The sequence below is a fragment of the Aptenodytes patagonicus genome, chromosome 3, assembly GCF_965638725.1.
Source record: "Aptenodytes patagonicus chromosome 3, bAptPat1.pri.cur, whole genome shotgun sequence".
In the NCBI taxonomy this organism is placed as follows: domain Eukaryota; kingdom Metazoa; phylum Chordata; class Aves; order Sphenisciformes; family Spheniscidae; genus Aptenodytes; species Aptenodytes patagonicus.
In genome coordinates, this window is record NC_134951.1 from 69778975 (window position 1) to 69801851 (window position 22877).

Below are 22877 nucleotides of genomic sequence, written 5' to 3' on the forward strand. Positions count from 1 at the left end.
AAATACTATCTTTCTTCTGTCATCAGTTGTTGATGCAACTATGCTGTATGCAGGTATACTGTATCAATTTAAGGTGTATGTAATAAATTGGCATAAGGATTGAAAGGAGATAAAGCTGTATGTGTAAGTATATTTATATGTGTATATGCACAAACATAACTGAAATTTCATACAGCAGACATTTGCTGTAAGGTTTTGTCTAGACAACATGAAGTACAATACTTTATTCATACATATTCTCATGAGAAGTCATAATTCATTATGAAATGAATGCAGGAGTTCTAGAAGACTTTTTTATTGATTTGTCTTTGATTCCTTGAAGTTTGTGAGAGTTATTTTCACTGCTATAGGACTGGCTAGCCTAGTCCTTGGTGCTTTTGAAATTTTTGACCTAAAGTGTTGTGCCCAGGGAGTTTTTTAAAACATTCTCTAAAAGATAAAGATACTTTTGATTGTATCCTCTGTTAGAGATTAGGAATCTTATACTATGAATTTTTGTAAGCACAGTCTTACCTGTGTGGGTAAGGGATAGCTATGCCACACTCTTTTGAGTAGACCTGATAGTATTAAGAAGCAAACAACCTTACATAGAACGGAGTTAAACAAAGAAAGGTAAAGTCATTGTACAGATGGTCAGTTTAAGTTCCAGGAGCTGTTTATGTTCACGTGCTGTAGTTTTCAATAGTCTCAAAGGAAGTGGCGTGTGGATTTTAAGGTTTAAGTGCTTATTTGGAAGCAGAAAGTAACATTGAAAAATGAAGCAGTGGTTATTTTTGTGATCAGTATTAATGATTCCATCCAAAATCTAGCCATAGCAATGCTTGAAGAGTTTGTGTGAAACTAGTGCAACAGCCTTCAATTCTTCAGAAAGAAAATGAAACATGAACCATTTGTCTTTTATTCATACTTTGTGCTTCTTGCTATGTTTTATCTCTGATTTTTTTAGCAATGGAAAATCCAGTGTACAGTGACTTCTCGGTGTGTTATTTCATCAAATTTTAACATCTATAATGGGTCTGATTTTCATGCTCAAAAGGGAAGAGAGGTGGCAGGAGAGATGAGATTAAAACTTGGAAAGATTTTCCTCTTCATTCCCTAAGAATTGTTAAAATTTATTTGATCCCTTGCGGTGCTGCAGCAACTAATCTGCCAGCAGTGTTCAGTTACCCCTTTTGTTTCAAATTTGGAAAGACTAGAAAACCAGCAAAAACCTGTGGTTTCGTCTTTCAGCTGCTGGTAAGATTGTCTGTGTGACAACTGATGCTCAGGTATTGAAGTTCCTTCTGCGTAGCCAAGTGGTGGAAGGATGGAGGGAGCACTTCTAAGCGGATCTAATACAGCGTTTTTGGGGCTGGGAAGCTTGGGTATATTGAGAAGTTGGACCTCTGCAGTAATTCAATAGCAGCGGTTTTCAGTCTGCCCGTAGCCAGCAGGGGGCACAAAGGGGTGCGGCAGGTCTGTGCTGAATGTTTCTCACGGCTTTCTGTGTGTTGCCACAATTGATTATTTTAAAGGTTAAGACAGAAGCTTACAAACAATCCTGAACTTTATAGTAGCAAAGAATAAAACAGTGTAGATATATATGGAAATCACCAGATGTGTTCTTTGCAAGAAACTTCATAATATTCCAAGGATGTGAATTAGTTAAATGCAATGATTTGCATCCAAAATGCATGTTTCTGTCAGAAATATTTTTACGTACGATTGTGTTGTTTTGCTTTTCCAATAGGTAACTGTTTCATTTAAAAGTAAACAACTTGGTTAACTTTAATATTTTTAGAAGCATGTGTAACTGAGTGTCATTTGTGCATTTGAAATCATCTCCATTGAATATTCAATCGGGTCAAGTATAGTAATAAGTTATTTTCTGAATGTAAGGTGCATATATAGGCTGATGAAATATATATATATATAAACAAATAATTTTCTTCCTCAATTAACTTCAGTGTTTCATTTCAGTTACATACCTTGCAACTTACAAATTGTGGTACACTCACAAGAAAAACAATTACACTTTGTAAAACACAAATACTTTTGGAAAACTATGTAGAGTATGAGTTTGACAAAAGTCTTCAAATTTAAAGTTCTGTTTGGAAAGTTTAGATTTCACTACTGAAATCAAGTAACTTTTCTGGCAACGTTCCATGTATTAAAAAGTTGGCAGCAATCTAAAAAATATGGAAATGCAGCCTGCATGATTAAATTTTCTTTACACGCACAGGGAAAAATAACTGCCATTCAGAGATTGTTTTTAAATCTTTTGGCAAAATAAAGGCTGTGGGTTAGTATCATGCAGTGTTCCTGTTTTTGTTCTCTAAGGATAACCTGAGATTTCCTTATGTGCAAACAGTAAGCCTATTCAGAAGCTGTAAATCCACCTGTTGTAACTGTTAGAGGGTTATTTGCATTACTGATTTTTATTAGGAAGCCTGAGGATTCTTGTACTCTAATGTCTTTGAAAAGAGGTCTTTGAATTGCAGTACACTGCTTGCACTGAAAATTCCAGTAAATCCATAGGTCACTAGACCAGTCAAGGTAGGGCTCAGACGCTTTGAAAGATGTAATGAACTTCAGTGACATAACCTTACAAGAGAGAAGATACGTGATCACTCTGACCTACAGTACCTTTATAAAGCATGCATTACTTTATCAACTGAACTGTGTTGAATCCCGACACAGGATTCAGAGTGCTTGGTCTTTCAGATAGTAAGGGGAAAAATATCTGTAGCTATTACTTTACAATGTTGTAGTTGTGTTTATTTTTAACTTTTTTTGTTTGGTTGGTTGGTTTGGGGTTTTTTTAAGTATTTTGTGATTGAAGATGGTATTCGGAGCTACTTATTCATACTTCTCCCTCCAAAAGAATGTGCTTTCTCTTTAGCATGATACTTTTAGCGTTTGTTATGTTAGAAGCTGGAGATTTGTAAAATGGAAGTGTGTGTTGTTTCTTTTTTTAAATTGTACTTGGCTTTGTCTAAATCAGCAGCTTCTTCTTGTGTTTGAATTAGATTGCAGAATTGCTAGGGTCTAATAAGGTAATGAATGTATTTTTTTCAACTTTTTTCAGATGAAAAAGCAATTTGGTGATAATGAAGCAATTACTCAGGAAATTGTTGGTTCTGCTCATGTGGAGAATTATGCTTTGAAAATGTTTTTGTATGCAGACAATGAAGACAGAGCTGGGCGATTTCATAAGTAGGTGAAAATCTTTGTTTTTGTTATCTGAATTAAGATCCTGGTCAGGAAATTTGAATATCCTAACTCTTTTTAATTTGACTGGAAACAAGAATTGTGCTTTAATGCATTCTTTTCTCTTTCAGAAAACTTGATTTGTTACTCCTTGTATGTCTCTAACTTCACACATAAACTGGTATCCTCCTCCTTGTGCTTTTTAAGAGGTTGCTCACCTATGGGCAAGCCTTCTAAAACCCCAGCCTAATCTTGAGCTTCGCGTCAAGCATGTTATAGTTTTTACTGTCCAGTGATATTAAAATAGTTGTGATGATACATTACGTGGTTTGATTTACAGCAATTACTACAGCATGTTGATGACTTTGCTAAGCTTTTTCTAAGATAATATAGGATGTCCTATGTCCTATATTGAACATTCCAAACTAGAAACTAAGTGCAGAACAGATGACCAGCTTTAAAAAATACTGAAAAGTTTCTGCATAGTAGTCAGGAGACTAGCTAATATACTGCTACATTTAAACATTATGAAGTAAATTCTGTAACATTGGATTAAAAGAAAAAAAAATAGTGATGATTGGGTTGAAATAAGCCAGTGTGATCTAAAATGCCAACTTCTAAAATGTGATCCCAAGAGACTGACATTACCAAGTTAGTGAAATGTTTTCTTTTTTACAGAAACATGATAAAGTCCTTTTATACCGCAAGTCTCCTGATAGACGTTCTAACAGTGTTTGGGGAGCTCTCTGAAGAGGTAAGTATTAGGGATATCAGTGTATTATCTGATTGCTTTTCCTAGCACAGGTGCCAATTACTGTTTTAGTTCTGTAAAGTTGTTTTTATAATTTATGAATATGAACTTCAAAGAACATAGGTTCTGATTGTGTAGTCAAATACATGTTAGTAAGTTATAAGGAATTGTGCTAAGTATTTCAAATAAATTATATGTGAAATATTAGATAACTGTTACCTGTTAGAAGATGCTTCATGACTTAAGCATCAGTTAGAAATGCAAAGTCTGATTATTACTGTGGGACACATAGCATTACATTGAGCAAGTAGGAATGATTATAGGGAAAAATGATGCAAGGTTCCGGGCTTTTTCCACCTTCACTTTTTTCAACCTGCAAGCAAGAACTTTAGTGCTAGTAACTGAGGTGAAATTGTGTACAGTTTAGCTAGAACAGATGTTTTTGGTTTTGCAACAAACACCACTTTTAAAAGGTGATATGTTAGGTTGGAAGAATATGAACTTACTTCATAAAAAATGGCTTTCTGTCTGGCCATTAGGACATGAATGTTTTAATTCAAAAAATTATCTACTAAAGTAACTAACACAGTGCTCTTTTTGGCAGGTGATTTTTTTAATCAAACAAGCATTCCAGAATTGGTTGAACAAGATCATGATTACTTTTATTAAGGCACACCAGAATAATCTCTCTTGGTCTGTTTTAAAACAAACTTTTCTGTTAGGTGCATAGTCAGCTGCTCTCTGTTATTCACACCCCACAGAAGAATTAATCTCAGATATAGAGGAGCAGGTACTCTGAATAAAGCATTCCTTGTTCTGAAAATTAAAAGTGAGCTTTCCTTGCTAAATTAACTGAATGAGAAGCTCGTTTTGAAAATGTCGTGGGATAGTTGATAACTTCTGGCAAAGAAAAAAAATTAGAGAAAGCTGCTACTGACTCATGAAGACAAGTTTCAAAGATTGTTAAAGGGTGGTTGAAATACCTGGAAAAATAAATAAGAAACAGCAATGACGCTAAACAATCTGAGACAAAATCAGCAAGTGCTGATCACGTAAGTGCTGAATATGTCTCAGGGCACCTAAATCCACATAGGAAATCTACAAATATTTTTTTTCTCACATGCTCGAGTGTTACAGGCTTCCATGCTTACACTAGTAAAAGTGCCTTAGAAACCAAAAATTCTGCTGCTTTGCAGGACTGTAACAAGCCCGTGGTTGTGTTGGTTCCAAACTATTCCATATCTTGCTTGGAATTCACAGACTTGACATCCTGTATGTAAACTGCTGATCTGATAAGCATGCCTAACACGCAGGCATATTTGTTCAGTTTAAAATGCAGTCGTTGTGGCTGCTTTCATTTATAAATATTGGAAGGAAGGTAAAAGAATGGTTTTGATAGTGGTGCAATATCACGATGACATATGACATATATACTATGACATACAGGAATGTAAGGGTAGCTATTAAAGATAGGTCTTGCCCAAGAAGAACACCTGGCCAAGTGTTCTTGCAAGATTCTGTATCTTCCATAGCCTGAGACTATACCAGCGTACAATTTTCATCTATCAAGAGGCGCAAGTGAGATTGCTCTTCCATGTGTTTTCTTAAAACTGGCTGCTATGCACCCTGACATCTTTTACGATACCAAATAATAACGGTTCCTAGAGCCACAGAGTGAATGCACATTGAATTGGACTGAAAAGACAAATCAAATTAGACTGTAAGAATCCAGTGCACAGGACAGTGCACTGATTCGGTGACTCCTTAGAGGTCCTGAAGCAATCCTTCTTGTAGGTGGAAGAAATTGTTATAAATGTGAATGTGGAATGCTAGCAGTCATATGTTTTCTACTGAATGGGGTGGGGGTTGATACTGAAAGGACAGAAGCGCTTTGTAATTGGAAAGAAGCAGAATTATCTCATTTTGATTGTTTAATCAGTGAAGATGTTGTTAAAAGAGAGTGTATAAGAAATAAAGTAAAAGGTTTGCACTTCTGGCTAGCATCACTACATTTCAACAGTGTCCTTATCCAGTGTCACATGAAGGAATGATGGGACAAGTATGACATACGACTGTCTTAGAATTTTGCAGAAGCTTTTGTTAGCCTGAAGTAAGCTCAGCCCATCACTTGGTTATATGGTAAGACATCTAAATTTTCTATCCATTCATATTATTCAGACCATCTGTGTGTCTTTTCAGTATGTAATTGCCTTCATATGTATGGAATATCAACCATTAAAAGGCTTCTAAATCAACAATGGAAGGCATAGAAGGCAGATACTTGACACCTAAAATCAGAAAATGGGTATTGTAAATAATATGTATATTTTTAATTGGCAAGTGGTTGATTATTGGGTAGTATGAATGGATTGTGTCACAGGAAGCAGTGCATGTTCCATATCTCAATATTAGAACTAGGCAAAAAGATTTTCTGGAAGACACGTTTTACAAGACACACCTTACGTCAGATCAGTAAGAAGCTGTGTGATAGTAGTGTTATTTTCATTTACCTCAGTAGTAATGTTCATACATCAGGGCAGCCTTCCAAAAAGGGACAGCAGTGCATATTAAAAACAAACTAAAAGCAAGAAAATTTAGGTTCTCAGTTCTGGAATGATAAGCTTTGCAGTTGGGATGCATAATGACACACATCAAACACTCTTTGTTCCCTTCTCCACTCTCTGTCCAGTGTTTTGGTGGGGCGTTTGTGTTTTTTTTTTTTTTTTTGGCTCATTCATAAATACGCTTCCACCAGCCTGGCTGAGGGGCTCAGCTGTGTCCTGCAGTGGGTCCGCTGGAGCTGGCTGTGTCTTGCAGAGGGCAGCCCTGGCCTGTCCTCATAGATGCCACCTGTGCCACCCCCGTTGCCAGCACCTGGGCACGGACACTCAATACAACAGCATCTTCACGCTTTATCAGGAAATAATTGTGGTATTAGAACAGAGGGGAGATGTACGGGCTGTTAAATCTTGCATAATGTTCTTTTCTAGAAGTACCATACTCTGGATGTGTATTTCTGCATTTTGTGGATTCTAGTGTATTTGTGAATGATAAAAGAATTCATCTGTAACACTACCTGGCCAGGAAAGATTATTAAAATAAAGTATTTAACAGAAAGCTATGTTTTCCAATTGTACTTTTCCTTTCTGAGGTATATTGAATGCATTTTAATAAATCTGTCATTAGGATAGACTTTTTTCTGGAGAACATTTTATTTGCGAAAATGAGGACCGTGTCTTTCTCCTGGGCTGTGTAAGCATCCTGGTGGATAACAATGTATTAAATATGAGGAAGGGAGCTTGCTGGAGATATCCATTATACTGTCACTCTCTACCCTGTTCTAGATGACAGTGCAATAGACTTTATGAAGTACAATTTTGAATTTAATTTTATTAATTCTCAAAAACTTTGAATGTAATTTCAGTCAGGACTTTTAAAGAGAGATTATTCTGTCTACCTCAGTTTCCAAACCACTTTACCTGTGATTGTTACTGTGGAAATTTGAGTTCACCAGTACCTTGCAGGTGGTGATGTTGATGTGAAACACACTATCAACCTGCATTGTTCACTTGGCCAAATTATTGCGCTCATCCTTCCACGTTTCTCATCTCTGTTTATATTCAGCCTTGTTCCTTGAAACATATTACCTCATAACTGTCAGAACTGGTTATTTCTCTTACAACTTTTGACAAAGTAGTTGATTTGCATAGTCAGTTTAAGATTTCTCGTAACAATTGAGAACTCTTCCTGAATTAAAAAAACACTATTGTAACAGTCCCAGGAGATATAAAGTGCCCAATCTTCATTTAATGTTTTGACATATTAAAGTTGTACCTAAGAACAGTAAAGTATATTTTAAAAAATTAAATGGAAAATCTCAAAATAGTTGAGATTCTGACATTTATTTCAATCACTCATGTTTTGTGAAAAGAAGACTTTATGAAACCCCAGGTGAAATGGTTTTCCTCAATTCCTTTCTCTCAGAAACTGAAAATAGTGAAAAGTCATGTTGATTTTCTTTAAATACTGAAGTTACTACCACCTTTTTTCAATTCAAACTGTTACCGTGGAAATGGAAATGGAATCGGAATCAGAAAGGCAAGCAGCAGATGCTTTTCTCACTGCTATTGCTTCAAATTGACACCATTTCAGAAGACGAGAGTTGGCAAAAAATTATATTGACTGTCAATATAGTAATTAATTTTTTGGGAAGTATTAATATTTTTTCTAATACCTGAACTATTAAACTTGTCATTAACAGTTTATTTAAAGTCATTATTATCATAACCCCTTGCTCTGCAGGTAGTTTATGTATTGCTAAAGTCCTTCATCTGATTTTTAGCTATGTTGTGAAGATACTAAATCAAAATATTGTATGTCCTAGAATATCCCACATACCACATTAATCTGCAACTACAGCAGCCTATCTGTATTCATGCTTTTAAATACATTTTTAAAATGTAAAATAATGTAATTAGAACTAAGATTTTGTATTATTGATCAGCAGGAGTAGCATTTTAAGTTTCAGATATTTAAAGTAAATATTCATCTAAGTTTATGGAGATGGGAAGTTCTCTTTATTATGTCACATCAGTAATTACTACACAGTGCTCTGCCTTTCACACCAGATGGTCCTGGTATAATTTTTTTCCTTTTCCTGACATACTGCACTAATTGAAGATCTCCACATTTTCCTTTCATGCTGAGATCCTGTTAGAGCTGTTCTCTTTTTTTAATTCACCAATGAATTTCACATGTGTTGTTTATCTTTAAAGGGGGGTCAAATGATAGCAGAGAAGGCAGTTTAGTTTTATAATCTCTTCTCAGGGTGGAAAACCTGCTTGTATTTCTGTTTTGAATGCATCAATTCGCAGAAGTGAGTGGTTAAAATGGCTGGCCTTTTCCCTTCCCCAGAACATCCAGCACAGGAAGTACGCCAGGTGGAAGGCAGCATACATTCATAACTGCTTGAAGAATGGAGAGACTCCTCAGCCTGGGCCTATTGGAATGGAAGGAGAGAGCTTCGGTATGTGTTTCCCTTTTCTTTTTAAAAGAGCAGAGGGCTGGGCCAAGACCGAAATGGTGGTATGCACAGTTCCTCAGGGAGCACCCCACAGGAAGCACAGCTTCCTTGTTTAATGTTCCATTCACGATGGGCTGCCTTCTGCTTTTTCTTCTCTGCTTCTCCTACTGTTATTTTTATTGGACTTTACTATTTTATTGACTTAATAATTTTTTTTTTTCTTTCCTTTGTAGTGGAGATTATTATTTTGAACATAGCTACTCTCTAAGAAGGCATTGTCGCCTTTGGGCCAGAACCCTACACTTCTTCAGCGCTACCCACAGTCCTTCTTTTAAATTTGTTCTGTAAAGTTATGATCCCTTTGCCAGTTTATCCTCTCTCAGGAGTTAAATAGGAATAGAAAAGGGATTGATTGTAGATGAACTCAACTTCAAAGCAAACACCTGATTGTGACACAACCCCTTCCTCCCCATATAATAATGTGGTTTTCAAAATAGGTTTATGGCCTACTCTTTTTCGATAGGATTTCCTGCTGCTTTCTCACTTATCCCCCCTTTCCTTGTGGTTTTTTAGTTACTCCCTGTGTTCTTCTGTACCGTGACTTTCCTGTACAGGATTCCTTGAAGTTACCTCCTTAACTGTTAGATAAAAAGTGATTTCCAAGACCACCCACTTACCAAAATGAATGTTTATCAGAACAGGTTGTTTAAAACCTCCCGAACTGTAACTTTTAATGTCTTCTATTTCATGCATTCAGACATGTCTAAACTCTGCTGCTAATTAAAAAGTCTTAGTTCTTCAGTAAGAAATGTTAGGGGCATCCAAACCTTTCTCATTTAGAGCTTTTTTAAGGCAGACACCACCACTGTGAGCAGACACAAGCTAGCCTCTCCATGAAGTAACAGAACACATACTAAGCAGACTCTGTCTTACAAGAGCACGTTGATCACATCCTAACCTATTCTGATAAAGACAGCTCCATTCTTTTATGTCATTATGTGTATTTTTACTAAAAATAACTAAACAATCAAAACGGAGCTGTCATATTATTTCTAAACTTTATAATGTCAACCTATTTCTAAAGTATAGATCCAGAGGCTTCACAGATACACGCGAGAATGAAATCACTTACAAAACTTTTTTTGTTAAACTGCTGAAACAGGTAATAGTATTACTGTTCTATAAACTGACCGTGCTTTTCAGTTATTGATAAAAGCAAAATATATGCAAAAAAGAGACATTTCTGAAATATATAAAAATAAAAACGGTATGTAATTGTTAAATTAACTTTCAAAATATTTTCACCCATTTACTTTTCCATTGTTTGCAGTTTTTCTGCTTAATGCTTCGTGAATGTTCAATTCTTTTTGCATTTCAGCAGTTGCTTTTGATAGCGATCAGTTTCATTAATAAGGGGTCTCTGTTTTCCTCCTCAGTCAGTGCAGAAGCTTGAAATACAAATTTTAAATTTGAATCTCTTATGGAAATAGGATGTCTTTGGGATGGATATTTTCATTATGCAAATTAAATCAGACTAATTCTGCACAATGACAATAACCTCTACGTATAATTTGTCACATGCCTAATGAAACAAGTAAGAACATTAAATGATTTGAAATTTTCCTCTGAGCTAGTATACAAGACTTTTTGTGGCTTGAATAAATGTCACTTAAGTTGATGCTCATTTCTCTCTTAACTTAAGCTTGAATTCAGTAATACAAATTTTTCTAATAAAAAGTATCAATAAACAAATCTACAATGCAAAAGAGATAAATCTAACTTGTTAGGTAGTTGTAGAGGTGGCTACATAAAGTTTTATGTTCATACGTATTAATACATATAATCCATATATCTACACGTGCGCGCGCGCATACACATATATATACACACAAGTATTTATTTGTTTCCATTCGTTCATGTTTGGGGTCTGTACTTGGGTCTTAGGTGGATTTTGAAGTTTGAACCTGTAATTTCAAATGTTATGAATAGACTTGTGATTTTCTGCACATTGGTTTTATTTTAAACGTCAAAACAGTAGAAAACTGGTTTCTCTCTGGTTCTCAATCTTTTCATCATGCGATCTCATATTTTGAAGCTTTTTCCTGTTAATCTGTTGAAGAAAGAGGAGGATGGGCATGACCTGCTATTATAGAAAGATTAAACTGGTGGTCCTTCCTGTAAGGTATAGCATCCTATTCCACTTGGCAGCCACTAGCTGATTATTTAGCAGAAGACAAATGTGCAGCAGCAGATAAAAAGTGACAAAGTAGCATGAATAAAAACTGTCTAGCTTACCACCTTTATCAGACAGTGAGCAAAGTATAAGGAAGTAAAAGGTAGGCAGTCCTACTCCTTCCAAGCCCACCTTTGTTAGAAAGTAGTATATTGATTGAAGTATGAGAGTTTTCTATTGTCTTCCAAATGTGAACTGGAGAACATGGCATACAAGGTGAAGTTAAGTGGGTCTAAGAGTTCTTACTGCTGTCTTAAACCATACCTAATGGGAGAGTGTAGAGAAGATCTAAGCCAGACTCTTCTTGGATGTGTATAGTGATAGGACAACAGGCAATGGGCACAGGTTGCAACAAGGAAAATGTGAATTAATTATTAGGAAAATGATTTTCATCATGAATGTGGTCAGATATTGAAAAGAGTCCAAGAGAGGCTATGGAATCTCCATCCTTGGAAATACTTAAAACCCGACTGGACACAGTCCTGGGCAACTGGCTCTAGCTGACCCTGCTTGAACAGGGGGTTGGACTAGGTAATCTCAAGAGGTCCCTTCCAACCTCAGCCATTCTGTGCCCAGAGCAGCATGGTCTGTGTTAATGCTGCTATGAGTGATGAATTAGACCAGGTAACCTGCAAGGGATCCTTCAGCCTTTTTATGATTCTTGAAAAAAATCATTCAGTTGTATATGGAAAAGAGAGTCAATGGGTGCAAAGGAGAGGGCCAGATAAGAGTGCTGCTGAGGTTCAAATTTAGCCAAAAAAGTCTGAAAAGTGGCTCTCCACAGTGTAATCTCTTATCATTTATATCTCCTGGCCACCATTACATTAAAAAAAAAAAAATTAAAAAATTATAAAATACATCATCGCCATTTTTTTAATGAGAATGTGTACCAAACATCTATCCCTGTTTATTGTTAGCCTTCATTTTGTTAAAAGTAAACAAAAGTGTCTAAAAGCCTGGGTGCCAATTATAATGTCTTTGCAGTTTCCTGGATAAAATATTGTTTGGGTATTAATACTCTAGAAACACTGCAACATAAGTAAATTCAAATATTTGTGAACAAATAATGAGTATGATAAAATTTGATTTCCAGTCTACCGGTTTATTCTTGTTATTATGCTTTCCTTACCTGAAGATGTCCTACAGACTTAAACACTGGAATGGCTATCTCTACCCACTGAAATACGCTCCAGTCTAGGCACAGCTATATTTGAAGTGAAGCATTAGCAAACTAATTTGTTCTTCAACATACGATCTTTTTCAAGGCAGTTTTCTTAACTGTTGGTGCAGCTGTAGCGAGAGAGACTTATGATGCAACTCCAGCTGCAGACGTCACCACATCTTTGTTAGTCAAATTACACCAGTTTGATAATTTAATGGAGAAGACAACATGTGGGGAAAAAAAATCCTTTTGTTATAGTGAATGCAATGAATAGCCCAATTAAATATTTCTAGCTTTAAACTATGAGCTTTTTAGTGCTCTGGCTCATAGTGTGGTGATGTCTACAAAGCTCACCTGATTATGTGAAATGAATTATGAATTCTAAACAGTTACAAAAATAGAACGTCTAAGCAAAGATTACAGAGCTTTTGCTAAAAATCAGTGTATGCAACTTGTGTAGAAACAATAATTGTTCCTCAGCAGCAACAAATAGACTCTTTCTTCATTTTAGTGATGTGGAGGCAAAGGTAACTGACTTGCTCAAGGCTGCAAAAGAAACTGTTGTAGGAGGGAAAGTAGAATTCAGACTTAACTCAAATCTTTGCTATTCATTGCAGGTCATTACAAACAGTAGCATGAATAGGTGAAGACTGTTGCTTTCATTAACGAGTTATGTCTACATACGACTTAAAAGGGACACAAATGCTGAGTGAGCCAAAATTTTAACATCCTTATTGATAGGGAGCCTGCAATATCTCTAATTGGGCAATATCTTTTTATTTGTTGAATTGTATTTCATGTAGTAAGAGAATTTTTCACACTGTTTTCTGAACAATGAAACGAAAAATACTTTCTGATGTTTATTTTTGGAAATAAACTCTGTAGTGTAGGTGTCCATAACGCTTTACAACCAAGACAAAAATTTTATGCAAATCAATTTTTATTAGAAGAATCAGTAAAAAAAAGTGTCAATTCTTGCTTTGTGCATCATAAGAAGAAAAGCAGCATTGTTTGAATGTATGGCTGGACCTTCCCCATTCCTTTCTGCTTGCTCATTTTCTTCCTCCCCTTGCAAGTGGAAAAAGTCTGTTTAAACAGAGTGAAACTAGGTCTCTGTAGCTTGACAAATTACCATTTTTTTCCAAAGTGTTATTTTCTTTGTGATTCTTGAAAACCATACTGTAACTCTTGGAGATGGTTTTACAGTAACATAGGCATGCTTTATGCGGTTCTGCTGTTGGATTTATGGATGCTTTTGTCAGGATGCCACTATGGAAACCTTAAAATTACATGCTTGATTTATTAATGCAGTTGGAATAGAAGTCCTAGAGTACACATAAAGGTCACTTAGCAGTAGCCCTAGGTCATCCAACAAGATTTTATACTAATGGAAGAAAATTAAAAATGTAATTTCAGACATCAAGAAGTTCCTAAATGGTCACAGTATAGCCATAGTAAAATACATTAAATGTCACCAATTTCATTGCAATATATAATATGTATTCTACATTTATATTGCAGAATTCCAGGAAACCTTTATAGTCCCAACTAGTAGAAAGAACAGTGTATGAAAAGTTGATGGATTTTTGGTCCATTTCTCAATGTTGTGGGGGGACAAAAAATATATATATATTTTTAAAAAGCAGTGTTCCAATAGAACCTTACATTGTGCCTCTTTTAGCAACATCTCAAGCTAAAGAGAAACAGTGCAGCAGAGGGAGAAAATGTTTTTAAATTAAAATTAATAGATTACCTTTTTAATTACCTCCAGAGAACTGGAGGAGTCTGGATTCCTTAAAAATAAAAATTTTGCTAGTTTTAATTTTAGTGCTCTGGGCTGCTGAAGTTAAGTCATAATCGGTGCTTCCTTACACTAGACAAGGGAATGCCATTAAGCCTTGAGAATCCTCTATTTATATGAAAGTATCTTTGGACAGTTGGTTATCGGGCCAGGGGTATCAGCCTTATTCCACGAAGTCTTGCCTTCAATAAATAAATAATAATGTAAAACAACAAACAAACAGATAGTCTGGGTATACTGTAGCTCTGAGGAAAATCTAAAGGGCACATGGATTCATTATGCTGGGATCCAAGCGCAAAGGCTTGATGAGATTCCAAGACAAGAAACTCAGCTGGAGCTGAAACTGAATGTGAAACAATTGTGTCGCTGTTTCACAGCCTGGAATTTCAGCATCCTTAAGCAAATTGTGAGGAACTTTAAACTCTAGGTTATTACTGCTTTATGAGAAATTAATTCTCTAATTTTTCTAGCGTTCATTCCCATTCCCTGGAAGAGATTTGTTTTTCAGTAATGTTACGGATGTTCTAACCATAAAACTTAAAAACAGTTTGTTGACTTAAATGTTCTTTTCCAGCAGCTTGAAATCCTTCTATTTAGCACTACTTTTAAAACTCTTCATAAATACTGCAAGCGCATATCTCAAAATGGTTCTAATACTTTAATATTTGATAAAGAATATTTTAAATATTTACTTTGCAGAAAGAATAGTTACAGTGCTTTGATGACATTCAGGCACTTTAAACGCCTAAGAAGAGTTAATTTAAACAAAGCTGCTTTTATGTTTAATACAGTTTAACATTTGCCAATTGCATAATGAGCAAATCAAACAGTTGAGCTTGATCTCTTGATACATATGCCTGATCAAAAAGTATATCGCCTTTTTGTGAATTTGCCTCTTACAGGCACTGTTATTAAGGGTGGTCAGCACTTGTAACACTTTTTTCGTTGATTTTTTTGTTTATAACATTGCCAGACTTGAACCATTTGAGTTCGTATCTTCCAAGACTAGTGTTGCCTAAAGCACTGCACTTCTACAGGAGTGCCTAGAGACCATCAACTATGCAGTGAGGAAGTTTGAAGCTGAAACTGGGAATGTCTTGGAGAGAAGATTGGGAGGTAGTGCAAGACAGACACAAGTATGGGGCAAGGGGTTGCAGGTAAGGGATATGAAGTCCTGGTGCGGAGAGAGGGAAATCAGAATGGGACTGAAGAGCCAGTTAAGGGTGACAGGAAGCTGCAGGGGGCAGAATAAATGCATTAATGGTTTAAGTCTGGGCAAGAACTTACAGGTAATTTCTCTTAACTGAGATACTAAGTACAATGAAAGCACGTTTTCTCCCACTCCCTCATTCTCAAAAGTGGCTTAGTAATTTTTACAACAGCTTTCCCAAAATACTAGCTTCAGGCAGACACCCAACATGGAAAATTCAACTTTATGGCTACAATTTGACCAGGCTATAAATAACTGATAACAGTGTTACAAGTAAACTTGGGCAGCCTTACCTTCAGACAGCATGATGAGTGTTGTGCGTAACTATTTCCTTAATCTTACGTACAGTACGTCTCTGGGATTTTGTTAAACTAAATTTTATTTTCTGAAACTGTTTTAAAATAATTTTTTTTTAGTTAACACCAGAAACACTGAAAAACACAGCATTCAACCAACGGCTTATTCCTGTCATTACATTATTATTTAAAAGGTAGCATATCTGGTGTTTAGTTTTGAATCTTGCCTCTTCTTTTTGCCAGTTTTAACACGTTTAATTTTACTTCCATGCATGTTAGCCACATGGTATTGCAGTATGTTACTAGCAAAAAATACAGCAAAGGAAAAATCTGGCACCTTAAGATATCCTTTGCCTTCCAGAAATCTGCCAGATGTTTGTTTGCATATGTCAGAAATAGCTTCATAAAACCACAGCCTGAATTACTGGTTGCAGCAAGTGAAAGTAATTTTCACAAGAGTAACATACAAAAATTTTACCTGTGTTCTGTGTTTTTATATTGAATTTTGCTAGCAGTGCTTCACGCTCCTGACAGAACTTTGCCTCTAGGTTTCTTTGCTTTTTAATATTTTTAAATAAAGATTCTTGGTATTTGACTGTGGATCTGGGGGATTTGTGAATTTGTTTATTAGTACTTGGATGTTCTGAGTGAAAGTAAACTACTAAAACTTTGCAATATAAAACAAAAAATATATTCTTTAACTTTGTATTTATTAAAGTCCAGTAAAAATGTCCTAATGACAATACTGTTGATTTTACTCTGCATTATAGCCTTTTGTTGTAATAAATAGTATTGTGAATTAGGAGGTGTTTAGTCATTTTTAGTAAAGGTAGTACATGAACTTTTTCTGGGAGGAAGAGGATCTTACATGGGAAAAAATTCTGATATTTGTAATAGTAATATTTGTAATAGTAGACTGTTTAATTATTAAGCAGTAGAGGTGTTTGCATAACATAATCGTTTGCATAACCCATAATCTTATATAGTTGAAGATCAGTGTGGATTTCATAACGAAAAAACATCTCTCTTGCCAGCTCTAGACACATAGAGGTTTGGTGCTCCCATATTTCTTTTGTTCCCTTTCAAGAACTGGCTGTTAACAAAGCCATTCCCAAAACTGTGCTTGTTCCACCTGATATTATTGATACAGATGAACACATACACAGTAAAAGAAAATTAGCTTTTTTAAATTGAACTGAATTCAAATTAAGGAGCAGAAATCAACCATATTCTAAATTAACTAGGTCATTAGCATAATAAAATCGGACCATTAGCCTTCAAAGCAACATTGAATAAACTAGACCAGCACCTTAAGAACATGACTAGATTGAAAAATAATATATATGTTCTTTGTACATGCTATGGGATATATTGAACCTCATTATTCTTATAGTGCATTATGTACTCTAACTGTTCTAGATAGAGTTATGACTTGGCTAAGCTGCATTTCGTTTTCTTGTTTGCTAATACTTTCCCAAAGTTCCCCTTTTTTGTTATTTATTTGTGGTTTGTTTAATTCATATGAGGTGGAAGGATTGGCACTGTCTTTCTTTTTACAAAGAGTTTGTAAGGCAAATACAGTTTTACATATTCCGGTTCAGGTATATATTGAAATATAGATTACTACATACTTGTAGTATCTTGTTCAACTACTGTGGATGCAGTACACGGAAGTATAAGGGATTGTACTAATGAGACAAGTTGCTTATATTCAGACCAGTAATGAGATGATCCTTCAATTTAAACAGAAGAGATCTTTGAAAGTATGTGAGTTGGCTTAGACAGGTGTACTCTGCGCTGGGTAAAAAACTGGCTGGACGGCCGGGCCCAGAGAGTTGTGGTGAATGGAGTTAAATCTAGTTGGCGGCCGGTCATGAGCGGTGTTCCCCAGGGCTCAGTTTTGGGGCCAGTCTTGTTCAATATCTTTATCAATGGTCTGGATGAGGGGATCGAGTGCACCCTCAGTAAGTTTGCAGACGACACCAAGTTGGGCGGGAGGGTTGATCTGCTCAAGGGAGGAAGGGTCTGCAGAGGGACCTGGACAGGCTGGATCGATGGGCCGAGGCCAACTGTGTGAGATTGAACAAGGCCAAGTGCCGGGTCCTGCACTTCGGCCACAACAACCCCATGCAGCGCTACAGGCTTGGGGAAGAGTGGCTGGAAAGCTGCCTGGCGGAAAAGGACCTGGGGGTGCTGGTTGACAGCCAGCTGAACATGAGCCGGCAGTGTGCCCAGGCGGCCAAGAAGGCCAATGGCATCCTGGCCTGTATCAGAAATAGTGTGGCCAGCAGGAGTAGGGAAGTGATCGTGCCCCTGTACTCGGCACTGGTGAGGCCGCACCTTGAATACTGTGTTCAGTTTTGGGCCCCTCACTACAAGAAGGACGTTGAGGTGCTGGAGCGTGTCCAGAGAAGGGCAACGAGGCTGGTAAGGGGTCTGGAGAACAAGTCTTCTGAGGAGCGGCTGAGGGAACTGGGGTTGTTTAGCCTGGAGAACAGGAGGCTCAGGGGAGACCTCATCGCTCTCTACAACTACCTGAAAGGAGGTTGTAGTGAGGTGGGTGTCGGTCTCTTCTCCCAAGTAACTAGCGATAGGATGAGAGGAAATGGCCTCAAGTTGCGGCAGGGGAGGTTTAGATTGGACATGAGGAAAAATGTCTTTACTGAAAGAGTGGTGAAACATTGGAACAGGCTGCCCAGGGAAGTGGTGGAGTCCCCCTCCCTGGAAGTATTTAAAAGATGTGTAGATGTGGCGCTTCGGGACATGGTTTAGTGGGCATGGTGGTGTTGGGTTGATGGTTGGACTCTATGATCTTAGAGGTCTTTTCCAACCTTAATGATTCTATGATTCTAGATCTTTATCCTATGGTATGTTGCTTTTTTACTTTGTCAAATCAACTGTAGGTGGTTTGGGTTGATAAATGTTTTATGTCACACTGTGGTGGCAATATTCTACTAAGAAAAATTTGAAAGGAAGTTTTAAAGAAAGCCCAAGTTTTCAAGTGTTTGTACAGAAGAGTTGCAGTAATTCCTATTTTGTGTCATCTTAGCAGATGTTGAAAGGGAAGAAGCAGGGTCGTCTTCTCTCCATAGTGGAACAACTCAACCAACATCATCTACGTATGAAGCTAACAACATACCAGCTAGTACTTACACTGGCATACATATACCACCAGGTGCCCATGCACCAGCCAACACTCCAGCTGAAGTACCTCATAACACAGGTATGTCCGAATCATACCCAAAAAGTTCATGCCTTTATTGAGAGGCAAATTCTAGCCCTCTTTCCTTTACATATAAAGTAAAATAACATAGGTATTCTGTGGCAGAAGCAACTTCATAAATTAACATCGTAAAAATGCCATCAGAAGTATTTTTTATGTTTTTATGGTTTTTAAAATACATAGTTCATATTTTGGAGCATTTTGCCAGAAGAGAGACACGGACTGAAAGAGTGAGTGTTCCTGCAGACAAGAATGTTTTTTTCCTTCTCTAGAATCATGCATTGCAACATCTATACTGCAAAGCACCATTTGAATCTTTCACTTGATAGGTGAAATTATATTACTTCATTTCATATTTAGCTTTCCCTGTGCAGATAGACTGCTGTTATTTATGTGGGAACATATCCAACATAGTGTTGAAACTGTTACAACACCACTATAACGATCATGCCTGATGTACCATTCATACCTTTCTTCTATTTGTTTTATGCTCGTTTTCCCATGCAAGTACTTTAGTGTGATTGACCTCAAACAGTATTATTAATGGAAATTTTGTCCCTACTGCTAAACATACTGGCTCCTACATCCTTCTTATTATTCTGTGTCGGTTTTGGACCAAAACTAAGTTCTTAAATATCCGAAGTTCTTCCCAGTTTCTGTATGAAAAAAAAAAGGTTGTATTAAATGATTTGTGAATACAACTTTTTCACCTCATGTTACCTTTTTATAACGATGTTTAATAAGACTAAAAAATTAAAAGCTCTTGATTTCAATCCTGATCATCATTTGATTGTTCAGATACATTTTTATATTATGGAACATATGAGATGTTTTTGTCACACAGCCCCTCCTTTTCTTTTACTTTCTTATTTGAAAAATGCTTCACCCTATGAAAAGTTCAGGATGCTCTTTTTTTCAGCTTTATCAAAGGGAAATCCTTCAGATAGGTGGGGTTTTTTGGGTCTGGGAGGGGGAGAGTGTTGTTTTTTACATTCAGCCTAGGTAAATGTTTAGCGCTCTGTTTTTACCAGATCTGAAAATTATGGAATAAGTACCTTGTTGTAATTCTTTGCATTACTTAGTTTTAATCCCATCAGTCATTCCATGAAATAACAGATAATTTAGAAAAGTGATTATACCATCTTCCTACATAGCAGGTGTTGTAGAAATAACTTTATGTTAGTCTGGTATGTTCTGGACATACTGCAAAAATACAGTTTTGGATCAACACAAATGAGAGTGTCTGAAATGTGAATGCAGATACAAGAATGCTTCACAGTGTAAAGTGCTGTTTCTTCTAGCATCACCATTTCCCTTTTAAATCTAGCTAGCTTTTTTATTCTCACCAATTGTTTTCGAAGGAATTAGGAAGGAGATAGTTTGCAAGCGTGAGATGGCAGGCATGGGGCTTTAAAAATACAATAATGGAGACTCTCTCTCTGGTATTAAAAGGCAGAATTTAAACTTCAAATATAAAAGTTTACTTCTACTCTTCTTTAGCAGGTTTTCCTCAATACTTTAGGGTAACCAGTGTCTTTTGGACTAGTATTTGCTTTTTTTTAATGCTTGAAATTTAATTTCTGTGAAATACTGTACTGATAAAATGAATGACAGCCTGTAAATTCTTCCGTATTATTTTATAAAACATTCATAGTCTGAAGTGAGGGTTTTAAATTTATTTGTTACAAACTTTCAGAATTGGGAAGCTATCAGCTGCTTAATTTAAAAATCATTGAGTCATTAGGTTTACCTGTTCTATTTTCTTATTTTGTCTGCTTACTTCTAAAGTCTATAAATAAAAATAACCCAAGTCCAATTTTGTGCATTGATTTGCAGGAGTGACAAGTAACACCATTCAGCCTGCTCCTCAGAATATTCCTCTAGTCGATCCTTCCCTTTACAGTGCTCAGTCTGCAGGTAAGGTGGTGGCATTTGTATTGTCTCTACATGGATGTGCTGTGTCCTGTGTGTGTCTCCTGCACTGAAGGAAGAAGTTTGAGAAATAATGTCATCGTTATCTGAATGCTACTAATTCAGAAACTTTAAAAAGGATGGACATCATCTAAACATTGTGTTGCTAAGTGTTTAATAGTTTCTGAAAGCTTTGCTACAGTGTATGATTAGCGTTGTCTTATCTGACTTTTTTTGAACCAATGAGCTTGCATTGTGTTAGGCTTCTTATTATTTATGTTGTTGCTTCTCAGGTGAGGTTCTGATATACTTAGCAAAGCCTATATTCCTGATGACCTTGCTAAATTATATTTTTGGTAATTAATACACATTCCCTTTACTTAAAATTTCTTCTACAGGGTCAGTACATAAGTTATTTACTCACTTCATTAAATAATCATGACATTCCAGTGGTGTTTTCTGTTGCAGCGTAATTGTTATGTGTGCTTGTTGATTATAAGTAGCACCTTATAAATTATTTCACTTAATATGGTGCTGCTAATGATGTCATTTTGATGTATCATTTGATCAAGGCTTTTATCTTTTAAAATGCTAACTGTCTTTGATGTTAAAATCACTGATAACCTGTATGATGTGTATTTTATGTCTGCTTGCATATATCATGCTTTGAAGTGCACACATAAATGCTAAGCTTAGGGAAACCATGGCCTGTGAAAGAGTAGTGACTGACAAAGCTGGAATCCTCCTAGATTATAATTTGAACACTGATGTGCATTTGGACAAATTATTAACTGTTTTCTAGGAATTTTTCTGCCTGTGGAATAGAGAGAATAAAAAGATAAGTTACATCTGTTTGTAATAATCAGATTTTTGTTGGCAATATAACATGGGTGTTGAGTGAGGAGGAGGTCTAGAAGTCCTGGTATGAAATCTGTTCACATTCTACCCTACAGTTTATCCTCACCAGGGAAAGCTGATAGTATACGTAACTGATGTTTTAAGTTCCAGTACTAGATACAGTCAAATGTTGCCTGTTATGACTACCGAGTTTAGATCGGTATATTCTTGTGTATTGTAACATACAAATATTTAGTTAGATATTTTAGTTTATTGTGTTGTTGAAGAGGGTGTCCATGTTAAAATACCAGCTTTACTGAAAAAGCACTTTTGATTCAATGGAATGCTACAATAGGAATTCAGTATTTAGCTTGGTTTTAGTCTGCTGTCATAAGAACATTTAAGGATGTGTCCATCTTAATATATTAGGAAGCTATTTTTATAGAAGATGTCTTAAAAAGATAAAAATAACAAAATTTACCTTTAATAGACACACACTAACCTTTAGTATTCTCTTGAAGAGCAAAAGGCGCATACTATTGTTTGTCTGGAATATTACTGTGACATAACTGTGACATTACATGTGACAGTTAACTCAGTTTATTGAAAACAATACCTCAGACATGTAGCTGAACCATTTAAACTTGGTGATAGTTTTTGAGTTTTGGGGGCTGTTAGGGGGGGGTCGGTAGCTCCTTAACCAAAACAGCTGAAGGCTTTACTGAAGCTTTACCTTAGTAACTGCTATTTGGAAAGCAGATTTTGTGGTATTCGGCAGCAAAGCTTTCATATTTAACCAGCTTATCATGATCCTCTAGACAGTCATTCTAATAGTTTTTTGGGTAACTACTCTGAAAATTTTAGTCATCATTGTTTCTTGGTTTGAATGTTTAATTCTAGTTGTCGAAAATGTCATAATTTTGATTTAAACTTTAATTCTTCATTAAGTATTAGAAGTTCCATTATTCGATATCTGGATAGTATCAGTGCATTACTCCCTTTAGCCACTTACCTGTGATAACCTGATTTAATAAGTACATAAATATAAATAAAAAGGAATTGAGTTAATTAAGATACCCTGTGTTTGTGAGGATTCATAATAACTACTATCCGGTAATTAAGAGATTAGGACCCTTGCTAAGCACAGTGATGAATCTCTAACTTGATCTAACCTGAGTATTTGCATGCCTGCATTCCTCCTCTGCACATCCGTTGTGTCACTACAAGTTTGGGTCTGGTAA

The 22877-nt window shown here is 36.1% G+C and overlaps 1 protein-coding gene across 3 annotated transcripts in view; it reads left to right on the forward strand.

Annotated features, from left to right (window-relative positions):
- VTA1 (vesicle trafficking 1) overlaps positions 1–22877 on the forward strand; it is a 44342-nt gene that overhangs the window by 15071 nt on the left and 6394 nt on the right. For 2 of the 3 annotated variants that reach the window (XM_076333731.1, XM_076333733.1), the window contains 5 exons: positions 3068–3195; positions 3868–3943; positions 8855–8966; positions 18715–18888; positions 20725–20805. In XM_076333731.1, the coding sequence (XP_076189846.1) occupies positions 3068–3195; positions 3868–3943; positions 8855–8966; positions 18715–18888; positions 20725–20805 (571 nt within the window). The remainder of the gene's footprint in view (positions 1–3067; positions 3196–3867; positions 3944–8854; positions 8967–18714; positions 18889–20724; positions 20806–22877) is intronic. The other variant, XM_076333732.1, reaches the window with a different exon arrangement.